The 14,484-nt window shown below is 40.3% G+C and overlaps 1 protein-coding gene across 7 annotated transcripts in view; it reads left to right on the top strand.

Moving 5' to 3' along the window:
* The window catches only part of RNF144B (ring finger protein 144B), a 343,986-nt gene that overhangs the window by 134,037 nt on the left and 195,465 nt on the right, over positions 1 to 14,484 (top strand). For all 7 annotated transcript variants that reach the window (XM_073224046.1, XM_036994324.2, XM_073224044.1 and 4 more), the window contains one exon: positions 1,025 to 12,169. In XM_073224046.1, coding sequence (XP_073080147.1) covers positions 1,025 to 1,165 — 141 coding nt within the window. In that variant the 3' untranslated portion in view covers positions 1,166 to 12,169. The remainder of the gene's footprint in view (positions 1 to 1,024; positions 12,170 to 14,484) is intronic.

Genomic DNA, 14,484 nt, shown 5'->3' with positions numbered 1-14,484 from the left:
TCTGCTCACTCAACCCCCGTGGGCCCGGGGGTTCTGGGGAGCCCCGGGACAGGCCTGCGGGAAGGTCATGGAGCAGCTGCTGAAGTTAGTTCATGAGCACAACCTCCTGGGGATGAGGAGGGGGCCGGAGCCCAGAGCAGCCAAGAAATATACAGTGAGCACAGGGTGCAGGCGGGTCCTCTTCCCCCTGGAGGTGGTAGAACGACTTTCCTGCAGCCTTTTAAGTCCTATTTGGTATGAAAGGTGGCGCTCTACAACCCTGCAAGCCCCGGCTGGGGCTGAGGTCCCTCTGTGTGCGCTGGGGTGTGTGTGTGTGTGAGGTTCAGTGGGAGACCTGGTGTATTTTTAGGAGTGTTTCATACCTGTTGAAGGCTGTGGACCTGCAGAGGGAGGCAGCGCTCATAGCCGAGTGATCACCACTAATGCTCTGTGAGACTGTGGCGGGAACTCGGGTGTGGAGCCCACGCCGACACACTCACACGGGGTTTGCACCGCAGCTGCAGGTCACACTGGTTTATTCTCTTACCCGTGAGTTCATCTTCAGAGTCAGCCTGGTCTGTACCCACTTTAGAGCCCGCCTGGCACAGGCTCGAAGTTCTGTGTCCCTGAGATGGTGTTGTGAAGTCAGCTCAGGCCACACAGCGTGTTCCCAGGAACGGGAGGCATAAACAGCAGAAATGCATTTCCATGGCTCTGGAGACTCGAGTCGGAGGCCAGGTGCCCATGTGACTGGGTTTTGGCGGGGGCTCTCTTCCTGGTTAGAGGGCCTTCTTTCCCAGGCACCCTCCCATGGAAGGAGTGGGGGAGATAAGCCACGTTACAGGGGTCTCCTTGTGTAAGGATACTCACCTGTCGTGAGGGCCCCACCCACACGTCCGGACCCTCATTTCCAAATACCATCGTGTTGGGGATTGGGACTTCAACATAGGGATTTGGGGGACACACACATCCAGTCCCCAGCAGATGGTGGAGCAGGATACAGGAGGAGTCAGCTGCTGCAATGAGCCTCTTTCTGCATCTCCAGGTGGTGGGGATCCTGGTGGGCCTGGGCGTCATCGCCTTGGTGACGTCGCCCCTGCTGCTCCTGGCGTCCCCGTGTATCGTCTGCTGTGTCTGCAAGTCCTGTCGGGGCAGGAAGAAAAAGCGCGACCCCCCCACCACCTAAGTTCTCCGCTCGTGTCCACGTGCCACACACAGGTGTCTGGGCTCTGCAGGACAGTGGACAGCACAGTGGTAAAGCCCCACTAGCGACCTTGCCTCCTTCTCCTCGCCAAACTTTGGAAGTGCCTCTGTGTCCAGACTTTGAACCTGCCCGCCTGCCTTCGGCGTCAGAAAAGGACCAGCCTGGGTGCGTGTGTTCCTGTGTAAAGAGAACTGGTGTCTGTAGTACAGTTGGGGCAGCATGTCGGGAACTTTGGGGTGCTGGGGAAGAGCTAACGCATCCTCACTTTATCATCCCAAGGATCCCACCAAACTGTAGAATTTCCATCCAAATTCCAGGAGCCCCGGGGAACATGCCGTGTGATAACCGAGCTGTCGGGGGGCAGTGCACATGCTGGCTGAGGAGCCGGAGTCCGCTCTGTGCCGATCTGACCCCCATGTAGGGTGGGAAGGAGAAGGTCTAGACTATAGACTGTAAGATGTAGAATCATAAACATAACCTTTAAAATAGTATGGTATCATGCCATCTCATTTTGTAAAAACTAATGGATAATCAAGTTATTTACGCATTTTCAAACACAATTCAGAGCAGCTCTCTTCTCAGCAAAACCCATTTAGTATCGCTCTTTTGGCATCTAGTAGAGCAATCGGAATACTTTATGTATGAGAAACTGATACAATGACAGAAACGTGTAAACTACAATGGAAATGGTTTATACATCTTGAATAGTATGAATTTGTATCACCTCATTGTGAGTTATTTTTCCCATTGTGCCTTTAGCCAGATTTTGGATAAATGGGTTTTGAAAAAGTAATTTTTTTCTTCAATGACCTCTCATTACTGAATTGCCCTGAGCAATTAGCCGGGTGCTTCTTGGGAACATGTGACATGCCAGCAGAGCGCTCTCCTTAAAGCTGGGTAGACCACATCAGGAACGATGATGCTTTCCAAGGTTAAGGGGTTGCTCGGTTGTTAAATTATGAATTAAAGAATGATGCTTTGCTTATGTGATGGAATGAAACGGGGATTGGCATTTTTAAGGAACTTTAATTCACATGTGCATATCGATACTAACAGATGTATAGTACTTTTTTTTTACTGTTTATATAGAACATAGGTGAAAACTCTGGGAAAATTTTGAGTGGCAGCCAGCCAAAAATATTTTTAATCACTTACTGGGAAATTCTCTATATAAAGTGTCTCCATTTCCCTTTGAAACTTGAAACAGTTCAGAAAAAAGAAATCAATACTATCTCCTATCAATATATTTCATACTCATATAAATATAAATGTACATATATTTGAATAATCTGGTTGGTTTTACATTGCCTGAAAAGGGCATTTATAACTGCTCAGGGGATCACAGGAGCTCAACTGGAATTAAATTTTTGTATCAAGGATGTCAGTCACGGCAATGAACTCCCGCATTAGGAGCCTGTCTGTGCTTGGTTCCACGAGGAATCTTAACAGGCTGATTTTAAGTAACCTCAAATGCTGTATTATCAACAATAGAGCTCCTGATTTCGAGTGAAGTTGGAAGAAAACATCTATACTATTTCCTTGGCAAAACTAAAAAAAGGAACTTACCTTCTCACAGACACACTAGAACAGAAATAACATTTTTTTTTTGTGTGTGTGTGTGTGTGTAGGATAGGAAGTGAGGGTTGTATGTCAAACCGATTTTAAATGACTGGATTTAAGTCTATAAAGGTTGAAAAGTGCCTGCAAAAATGGTGACATCTTCCTTAAAGAGCTAAATGAATTGACCTGTGTGAGCTTGTCAGAATCAACAGGAACAGGTTGGTAGGTTAAACCCAAATCCATCTCTAGGGCATCAAAGAGCAACATGCAGGCTGATGTAGAAGCTTTGTTTATAAAGGAGAGAGCTGACAACTTCGATAACAGAGACTGATGTTTTTGTTTGGGATCGGTGCCCAGTGAAAGAGTTTAATCTGTGTCCTTCCTTTGTCTGTAAGCCTCACCCTTTCCTAGTGATTCTCTTTCTGTACTGGGAAGAAGTAGGGTGTTACATAATAATGTTTGGTTGTTGGGGCAAAGATCTTTTTGTGTTTGGGGTAGTATAGTCCATTTGAAATAGAAACCAAAATCCTTCACCAAGTTGTAATCTGGATGTCATAACCCCCCATCCAGAAACACCACTGGGTGTAACAGCATGTCTAGCTCCTGACCCTGCTGGGGCTGCGCTCTTGTTATTAGGCAGGGAAGTGAGGAGCAAAGCCATATGGAAGCAAATTCTAGAATCCTAAGCACTCTGTGTGTTCATGCAACGGGTGTTTGTTCTGGACTTGAAATCTCTATTTTGAAAGAGTCCTTTGAAAAATGAGTAAGTCACAGTGTGAATTTCCTTGTAGCCCATGTCATGAAAATCTTACCTATCCAGATTTGAAAATCTACATGTTTCTTTGAATTAAATCACTGTTTTTTGAAACCCCAAATGGTCTCTTAAAAACTATTCAGAACCTGTGTATGTATTCCTTAGCCTTCTCACACAGTGCTTCTGCAAGATTTTCTGTTCATGAATGGATGCCTTTATGTGTATAGAATCGAGTATATATGTGTACCTTTAAAGACAATTTCTTAATGCCTTAGCTGAATGACATTTTATAAAGCTGTCACAGTTGATGTCTATAGGCAATTATATATCATGTTGATTCATCATCCTGAAAATTTTGTTATGTATTTAAGAAATTGCTGCTATTATATTTTTCCAATTATTTGAGAGGAAAATACCTGTTTTAGTCTCTGTAGCCCCAATAAACGTGGAGCAGGAAATTAAGAGTATTCACCTTTGTTTGCAGCATGTTTCCAGACACATCGATTTTACCCTCCAGGAAACAACCAAGTCACTATTAAATCCGAGGTTCAGAATTTACAAGAAGTACCCAGATCTGCTATACTGTTTATGGAAATTACTTTTGCTACTTTGTTTCTTAAAGTGTTACCCTTAAAAATAAAGCTCAGTTATTCTCCCAGAAAAAATAGGTTTATTTGGGAATAGCTGAGAATCACAATTTGGCACAAACAAGCTATGGGAAAACTAGCTGGTCTGGAGAACAAAGGAGAGAACACTTTTTTTATAGAGGAGGGGACCGAGTTGTCACGGCTGTTTTAAGCAAAAGGTCCATTGGAGGAAACTGGGAGTCCCACATAACATGGCTTCTCATTGGCTGAGTTGTGACAGCCTCTCATTGGCTGAGCTGTGAAGCCTCTCATTGGCTGAGCTGTTGCTGAGGTCGGAGAAAAACCTCTCTTACTCCTTCTGAATAGTAAAGAGGTAACACAGTACTATGGATGGACTTGCAAGTTGTGTGTCTGGTACCTCTCTTCCCACTGGATCATCAAGACAAGTGATAGGGTGTGAGAACTCTCTCCTTAATGGCTCCCCTAACTCCATTTTAGTAAGGTTTCCTTTTTATTAATTTTTGCAAAAGAAATGGGGAGAAGTGCAATGCCTTCAACTCAGCAGACTTTTCTTGTATGTGTGGCATTTCACACTGCCAGTGTGCAGGCATTGATCATTATCCAGAGAAGTAACCAATAATTTAGGTCTCTGATCATTCTAATAAAAAAAATGATGTCAGGCATCAAAGCCATTAGTTCTGTAAAATAAGGGTTGGGCTACATGCCAAGTTCAGTTCTGACCTTACAAAAGTCTATTAGAGGAATACTTTTCCTTGTTCGGATTTTTAAAGGATTTACATTCGTGGCAAGGTCATTTCCATTTGATTAGTAAATCAAGGCAGGACTCCTACTAAAGTTTAGTACCAGAAGTTGATTAACAACTAGAACTAGTGTTTTTACAAAACTGAATTCTCACATCCCTAAGCTGATATTGATGCCTTTTTATTGAATATTATATGCTTCTAATATGAGACTCAAATACAAAAATATATAATTGACCTATAATTCAAGTTTTATTTTCTTACCATTCAGTTTTGAGAACATCAGTAAGGTCGTTTAAAACACGTTTGGCTTATGGCTTCTTAATTTGCTTAATTGTCTCCAGAAATGTCAACATTATTTCATTTGTAAGTGCACTTATTGTTTGCTTAACTGGAATTAGTATTCCCAGAGAACTCTTGAATGAACCATTTTATACAGCGGTGATTTTAATGCCCTAACCAGCAGACTCATTGCAATGTAGATTATGAGTCTAGAGAATGTGGGGAATTATAATTACATTTTTCTGTAATTAAAATATTTTTATTTGTTAGATAATAAAGCTAGTTTTCTTTAGACCTTGAAGGGCGTATCCAACTCCATGTTATGAAAAAGAAAGAAATTTCAAATAATTTAATAGCAATTAACATTTTTTATTTATATATTTTTACATACACTTTTAAAAGAATTTTTGAGGACAATCCTCTGAGTAAATGGGATATTAGATCCATTTCATAGAGACAACAATGGTTTTGTGTTGTCTTGCCAAGGGTCACACTACTTATGAGTGACAGCCAGAAAAATAATGCAAGACTCCTTTAAAGACATTTTATGCTCTTTTATTAGTAATTCTGAACCTTCTTCACTCCTAAATCTGTAAGTTCCAAGAGACTATATTTCCCTCTTAATTATCTGCCTGAATGGAGATATATATATAGTAGAATAATTCATTATTTCAAATAATCATTTAGAGTGTGTGCTGGTGTGTCTGCCAGCATTCTGAGGGCAGATGGCCACCCTCGGAGATCAACCTCAGTCCCTCCCCGGGGTTCAGCCAGAGCAGAAGGCAGGAGGTGGAAGGATGACCCATCAAAAACAACTAGGTGGTGTGTATCTGACTTGCTAATATTGGAACTAGAATTAGAGCTGGGTCTATGCACTTGCTTCAGATGCCAAAATGTTTGCCTCTTCCCCACAAATACAGAGTACGTTCTCACAGTTTCCTTTTAATGTTTACCATCAAGACAAAGGATTATTAGCTTAGATCCAAATCATTTCCTATTAACATTACCAGCTTGTACTCCAGTGTGTATCTGTGGACTATCATTAAATAAATCCACAAACTGGCAGCTTCACAAGCAAGAAAAGGAACTCTACACAATGAAGTTAATGAATTTCTGATGTGTATGAAGTTGTGCTTTGAATTCCATTTTCTGCTTTTGTGTTTTGCAATTTTATCAGTTTGCCTTTTTGTGTGTGTGTTAGAGCTACAATTCAGCCTTTTGATGAGAAGGAAATTAAGTCTCAGGTTAGCCATTTCGCCTTCTAGTCCTTTAATGATCTGGCGTGATTCAAGGACGTATATTTCTTTTGGAGGAATGGTGGGTAGTTAATATTAATGCCATTGAACACATTCAAATAAAATGAACATGAAGGTTTTCTTGACGTGAATTGTGACACTTCTGGTTATTGATCAGTCTGGATTTATTTTCTGAAGCCAAGCCAGTCTGTTTAATTGAACGCAAACAAGTCCAGAACATCACACACCAGCCTGCATGGTGTGTCCGGAATTCCAGCCTGGCCCCTGGGACTTTGGCGCCTCCAGGACATGTGAACACAGTGTTGAGAAAGGCTTGGCAAATCTGGTGTCACCCTGGGCATAGAACGAGCGGGCAGCATCCTCTGTTCTCCCTGTGTTTTTCCAATCCAAGTGGTGGGGGGTTGGGGGACAAAGGTCCAGCTTGCAGTAAGATAACTTCAGTTACAGGCTTGGCTTTGCTCTTGTTTGGTAGTGTGGTCTGAGGCCAGACATTTATTGTGAAACATCATTTCATCCATTTAAGCTCAACCTTTGTTACAAAGACGCATGTTACTAAATTGTTGTAAGTTGTAGATAGCTTAAAAGAGGAGAAAAGGAGGTTCTTTAATGTTTAAAAACTAACATTAAAGGCTATCAATATTTTAAATTAAAATTAAATTTATTATAACAAAAAATTAAGTTAACATATATTATAAAACTAAATATAATCATATCCATCAATCCATTTGGTCTGCTGTAATTCTTATTTTGGCTTCATCTTGGGTTAGCAGCTTTATAAATCAATCAGTTTTCCATTAGCGTTTTAGAAATTCTTGCCCAGTTCAGTGTGTAGACTTAAAGTCATCAGAAACCTGCATTTTAGGGTATATATCAGTGTCTTTTCTATAAATTTCTTTGAAGAGGATGCACTTTTGTGTGTAGTTAGTTGTAAATGCTTTCAGAGAAAAATCTGGAGTAAAACAGTAACTGTCTGCAAATGACAGAAGACTTAAAAATGGCCATGGTTAAAGAGCTAATGAGACTTTGTTACAATGCAGCTGACAAGGAATTTGGTTATTTCTGTGACATACATTTTAAAATTATGACTGAATTACCAGACATAGCAGATTTTTAGGAATTTTCTGCAAATATATCCTATAGAAACTTCAGCACCACTTCTTATTTAACAAAGCTTCCTGTGAAAATTAACATGCACAGTAAGTTACATAGTTGTAAAAAAAAAAAAACACAACTCTTTATTATATAGAGAAGACCCAGTTTTCTTAAGTATTCAAAGACCAGACAAAGGCAAACACCAAATCTTTGCTTTCTGGGCAGATGACTTTAAAGGGAAAAGAACCCTTTGTTTGGAGTCATTTTGTCTTGTAGAAGCTTCTCCATACCAATCAAAGAATGCATTCCATCATCTCTGAAAGGATCGGAATCTCTTTTTTTTTTATTTTGAGAGGGCATCTCTCATATTTATTGATCCAATGGTTATTAACAACACTAAAATTCTGTATAGGGGACTCAATGCGCAATCATTAATCCACCCCCAGCCTAACTCTCAACAGTCCCCAATCTTCTGAAGCACAACGAACAAGTTCTTCCATGGTGAGTAAGTTCTTCCATGGTGAGCAGTGCAAGGGCAGTCATATCACAGAAACTTCCGGTTTTGATCACGCATCATGAACTATAAACAATCAGGTCAAATATGATTATTCATTTGATTTTTATACTTGATTTATATGTGAATCCCACATTTCTCCCTTATTTTTTTTTTAATAAAATGCTGAAGTGGTAGGTAGATGCAAGATAAAGCTATTCTGTTAATGTGTGTATGGAATTTCTTTTTTAAGGGTTACCCCTTTAGGTGGATTTATCTAAGTTGAAGTTTTCCCCAAATGACCACTACATTTTCAAAAGTTCACCTATTTTGGCCAGTTAGAACTCAGCTTTGCCTTTAGGTTCCCCAAGATGTCATAACTACGAGGGTCCCGCTTTCCAGCAGCTGTTCCGAAGCACAGGAACCATGTATTCCTGCCCTTGCCCGCCTTCAACAGATAAGGGTGATTTACCAGGAAACGTCAATGAACGGAAACAGGAAGTGTGCTCAATCAAGCCGGAGAGCTCAGCGCGTGGAGAGAGTGGCGGGCAGATCCGCGGGAGACTGACCTTGACATTCCAGGGCTGGTGAGAAAGCTGTGAGCTCGGTGGGCTCGCTGGCTCCGAGTCATTGGGGGTCTTCCGGTTTCCTTTCTGATGCCAAGAAATGCCAAAAAGTCAGAAATAATGTACACAGAACCAATCAATCACTGAAGCAGTAATTAGGAAAAGTTGATCACACACCAAAAAGGCAGTTTGTGAGCCAGGAGCTCTCGAACCGAAGCATGGAACGAGACTCGGTGGTCTGTCGCTCTAAAGCAGCTTAAATAGTTGGAAAGCAGTGACTGTTTATTCTTTACAGTGAATGGTTATAATATTAGAATTTTCTTAAATGATAAGGAATTGGTTAGTAGTTACCTTGTATTGACCTTGGGAAACAGTTTTGCTTATGATTTTCAGAGACTTAAGCAAGAAATAACCCAGGTCAAGTTAGCCTTGCAAAATAAATTAAGCCTTGTTTGTATGACTCAACTGGACGTGTCTGCTCAGGGAATATTCAAAACTGGTATCCTTTTTTATTTTTTACTTTATTTTACAGAGTCCTCCTCATACTTCAGAGCTCTTGGACTTTCTCTTCTGCTGCACTTCTCTGACTCCCATCATTTAAAATTTTTGAAGTGGCTAATGGGAACATATTTATGTCTATTAATTTCAATAGGAAATTTAACTTTTTGCTGTTCTGTTTCCCTGTCTTGTGAAGCCAGTTTGCAGATATGATAGTGTCAGCTAGAAGAAATCATAAATTCAGGGAAGAATTAAGAACAAGATCTTGTTTCCCTCGAGGGAACCGTTGACCCAAAGTTTCTGCGGACCTTGGACGGCCGAGGTGTCAGCAGCGGCCCGGATTCCGGCTGGTGTGCTTGGAAGTTCCACTTGATCTCCACCTGGGACAGATTTCTCTCAAATGCACTTAGAAGAAAACTTGACCTCATCTATCTAAATAAACTTCAGAAGATTCGGAATAGGATTGAATTTTGTGTTAGGTTCTGGAAGGACAACACCTTTGAAGAACTGGTTTAGAGCACAGGACGGCGTCTGCACTCGAGTCAGGCGGGTGCAGCAGGGGAAGGGAGCCCTCCAGTCGTGGTCTGCTGTCGAGGGGCCCGCACCGAAAGCCAAGCTCATCACCTCGTTCCCTTCCTGCCCCCGTGCAGGAATACAGACCCTGGCCAGAGGCTTTAGATGTTTTAAGTGAGGATGGCCATTCTTCTGAATAGAAATGGAAGACCAGAGGGAGGGGTGAGGGCTCTCTGAATCCCTTGAGGCTTTGGACAATTTATAATTGATCTTGGTCTCAGTTTCCTCATCTAGAAAAACGGAAGTGATTGTTTTCTAGGTCCAGTTCAAATCCAGTCTTTTGTTTAAGACAGAAAAGATCACTGTACCCCCCTGTGAGCCCCGTATAGGTCAGTATAGCTAGCACAGGAGCAATTCTCCTTATTAGACAAGGAACTGGTAATTGCCAGGAGAAGCTTCCAGGCACTACAGTATGGAGAATCCCAGAAGCATGGGAAATTACCGGATTATAGAAAATAAGCAAATTCAAAGAACAATGATTCATCTTTATGGTTTGTTTGCATCTCTTAATGATGGAAGAGACAAAAGTTGCCTGGGGGATTTCTAGGGACATGTTTCCTTTTGTATTTACATTAAAAATGTCAGAACCTCAGTATTCTTATTTGAAGCATGTGATGGATTGTTTATTGTGTGTCTGAGGATTCTTTTTAACATTCAGTTGCTTGTTACTGATTAATTTTTCTGTATGGTTCTGGTACACACTGCATGTTCTGTGAATTATTAAGTTTAAGGTATATATTTATATGTGTGAGAAGATGGCATATAGGATAGTGTATGTATAATTTTGTGTGTCTGTGTATACATTGACCATTGAACAACGGGTTTGAACTGCAAAGATCCACTTATATGTACATTTTTTTCAATAAATACATTTGAAAACCTTTGGGAGATTTGTGACAATTTGAAAAAAAATATGTTCTCTAATTTCTCTAGCTTACTTTATTGTAAGAATACAGCATATAACATGTATAACATACAAAATATGTGTTATGAACTATTTATGTTTTATGTTATTGATAAGGCTTCTGACTTTCAATAACAGTAGGCTATTAGTAGTAAACCTTTTGGGAGGTCAAAAGTTATACATGGATTTTCAGCTGGAAGTTGAGGGGTCAGTGCCCCTGACTACAGTTCAAAGGTCAACCATATGTATATATATATGGATAGGTACGTCTCCTTAGGTTCAAATACATTTTTATTTAGACTTAAATAATACATTTTATTCTCAAAAGTAGAACACAAAACTACTTCTGGGTTTCAAAAGCAGTAAATCAAGAAGTAAAAGCTAATTTTAAAAACACTTTGAAAGCATTCTGATTTTTTGAACTAAAATATTTTAATTTTCCACATATTACTTGAAACCCACAATAAGCTGTTCTGACAGATGATTGCTCCCACTTGTGACAAAATATTTCCACTTAGGCCTTTTAATGTTTGAGAGTAACATTTCATTTTCATAGTGGTCGTATCATACTAAAACTGCTTTCTAGTATTTATATCCAATGTCGCAAACATAATCTAGGAAGTAAAACAAAGACTTGGTAAAAGTCTTCAGGCTTAATATCTATCCCATTTTAATGAAAACAAAAGTGTGTGTTGATTACATCTTAAAATGGAAATGATGGAAAAAGAAAAAAGGAAATGATTGTGTTTGTGCCCTGTTACCCATTCATAATCTACAGGGTATTTCCCAGAAGTTTCCACATCAACATCGTCAGCTTGTGTAGAAACAGAAATTCACCCTGGGAAGGAGGTGAGGATGACTTGGAAGCTCTGCCTGAAGTGGACTTTTGAGGACTACAAGCTTGACATTTCCTGCTTTATTTTCTAATTTTATTGTCTACAATTCACCTAAAAATTATAATCTAGTCCATATTATTTTGATGGAATTTTAAAAAGAAGGTTGCAAATCCCTGAAGTAAAATGAACTTCTTAAAGATGCTGGTCCTCATGTTGTTTCCTTTAGGACCCCCCTGTGCCCCTGGGGTGCACCTAAGCCGGGTTGCCGCCTGGGCCTACAGTGGAACACACTGAAGAAGGCAAGTCTTCTAGGCTAACCTTCTGATCACGAGGCACACACGGTGCCTTCTTTGTACAAACAAATGTGTGGTGATTAGTTGCCTCAAGTGGCTTAGTCTGATTTAGGAGAAACACCACCTTGGGCTCCAGAATGATGAATTACAGTATCAGGCCCTGCCTGACGAGCGCCAGGTGAGGGGCAGAGATGCATGCTAGGAGCATGTGGAGGAGAGCAGATGTTGCTGAAAGTCTTTGGTTAGGGGTTACAGAGAAGGTTCCGGATCAGAGCTGTGAAAGACTGCTAGCATTGTGCTTGCAGAGCAGCGTTCGAGGCCATTACAGGGAGGAGCCCAGGAGTGCAAGCACATGGTTTGGGGAGTGCTAACTAGCCTAATTAAGCTGAAAAGGAGCACTTGCAGGGCAAAGGAGAACCAGAGAAGGAAGAAGAAAGGTCCTCTTGACTGCCAGGCTCAGGAGTTGCTGGGTGCTGGATGCAGTGGGGGATCATTTAAGGGTTCTGCGCTCGAGGAGGAATGAGTGCCAAGGTATGTTTTAGCGGGTTCACCTGACAACCGTGTGTTGGTTGAATTTTGGGAGGAAACTGGAAGAAGTGTGACTGGTTAGGGGACTCCTGAAATAGTCCAGGTATCATCTGATTAAAGCCTGGTCCAAAGTAGTATCTGCAGAGAAAGAAAGGGAAAAAGCAAATGAGAAAGATGACATAAATATAAAAAATTCAGTAGCATTTGGTGATTACATCATCTACAGGATAAGTGCTTTTAAAAAATGTTCTGTTAATAGAACTCTTGTTTTCTTCCTTGAACGTACTACTGAACTGGATCTTAAAGCTCCATACACTTGCTATCAGGCTGCCCCCAGAGCCAGTTTAGAAGGGGTCTTGTTAATGTGAGGCTTAATCATAGGACTTTCCCTTCAATCCTTTTTTGTGACAAAGCAGAGAATAAATAAAATTACCTACAGGGCATGATGAAAGAGCAGCCACATTGAATGCAGAACAACTGCGTGGGAGATGGTGTTCTTCGTTTTATGACTTTTGTTAATTCTAACGGAAGTAGGAGGCACAGGATAGATTCTCATATTAATGAATGTGCTCTTGCTTAAGAAATGCTTTCAACCGAGCCACCTTCCCCTTTGCTGGGGGAAGCCAGGGGCGCAGGGGTGCACAAGCAGCTCAACAAAGACCGGAAGTGCAGCTGAGTTCTCAGAGTGCTTTGAGGAAGTTGATTAACTGAGCTGTTTTCGTTTACTTGGAAAAAAATTCCCTTTCAAAGTTCAGCGAGGTGTGTCTTTCCCTTTACTCAGCTGCCACTCTGTCTGCTAATAAGATGAACTGATTAGTTTTGTCTTAGACGCTTCCATCTCGTATGTGAAGACCTAAAGTGGGGAGAGCCACCTCTTAACTCAGTGATTTATAATTAATGACGCAGTGAATTCTTAGAATATTCTTTGCGCCTTTGCCTGTGGAAACCATTTGCTCTGTACGTGTGACCAAGTAACTGTTGGAGCCCCACTTGCTAGAGCTGAACACAGAGACCTGGAAACTGAATTCTGGCCAGTTTGGCTGCTGTCGACCCATACCCATTACCTTTGGAGTTGAAAAAGGAATAGCTGTGTGAAATGATCAGAAACCAGCATGGCCTCTCTTGTAACAAATAACAAAAGAAGTGCTCAGTGCCCACAGTTCTGTACTGATCTGTTGATAGGCAGGGAGGAAAAGTCAAACTTGGGGAGGCATTTGCCCACAGATGTTGCTATATGCAGATGTTCCCTTATCAAGTCTGTGAATATTCTGCTTTATTGAGAGAGTGAAGAATTGCATCCTATTAGAGAAGTCTTTTTTAATTAAAAACAGTCTCTGATTCTTGGACTGATGATTTTTATGTGGTTTCCTCTTAGTTTCTTAATACCAGATGTTTGTTTTCTTTGTCTTTTCAAACAATTACCTTTTGGATTTATTAATTTTATTTTGCTTTCTAATTCATTAATTGTTTTTACTCTTTATTAGTTTTCCTCCTGCTTTTCTTATTTTTTTAATGTTTGTTTTACTTGGTTTGAATGCTTCACTTATTTTCATTCTTTCTTGTTTAGTTATAAGAACATTTAAACCTATGAATTTTCCTTCATATATAAGTTTGATACATCCAATAAGTTTTAATAAGTAATGTCATTGTTGGTCTTTTCTACAAAATAATCACCATGCTGATTTCTGTTTTCACACAGTAATCATTGAGTGCTCAGCGGTGCACAAAGGGTCCCTTTTCTCCTCATCCTCACTAACACTTCTTACGAACAGGTGTGAGGTGGTATCTCATCATCAGTTTAATTTACATTTTCTTGATCAGTGATGGTGAGTCCCTTTTCCTTATCTGTTCGTTATTTGTGTATCTTCTTTGGAAAAATGTCTATTCAGTTCCTCTGCCCGTTTTAAAATAAAAGTGTGTGGGTTTCACAGGCTGTTCTTGTTTTGTTTTGTTTTGTTTGCTATTGAGTTGTATGAATTCTTTATATTTTTTTAATATTAACCCTTTATCAGATACATGCTAGATATATACTTTGCCTAATATTTTCTATTTTGTAGGTTGCTCTTTCATTTTGTCAGTGATTTCCTTTGTTGTGCAGAAGCTTTTTTGTTTGATCTATTTTTTTTTTATTTTGTTGCCTTTGCTTTTGGTGTCAAATCCAAAAATTCATTGCATGTCAAGAAGCTTGCCACCTTTGTATCTTTCTAGGATTTTTACAGTTTCACTTCATACATTCAATCCTTTAATTCATTTTGAGTTGATTTTTATGTCTGGTGCAAAACCTAGCACCATTTCATGAAGAAACTATCCTTTTCCCC

The sequence above is a fragment of the Manis javanica genome, chromosome 16 (genome assembly GCF_040802235.1).
Source record: "Manis javanica isolate MJ-LG chromosome 16, MJ_LKY, whole genome shotgun sequence".
NCBI lineage: Eukaryota > Metazoa > Chordata > Mammalia > Pholidota > Manidae > Manis > Manis javanica.
The sequence above is the reverse complement of the archived record's forward strand: the minus strand, read 5'-3'. Positions and strand labels throughout refer to the sequence as shown.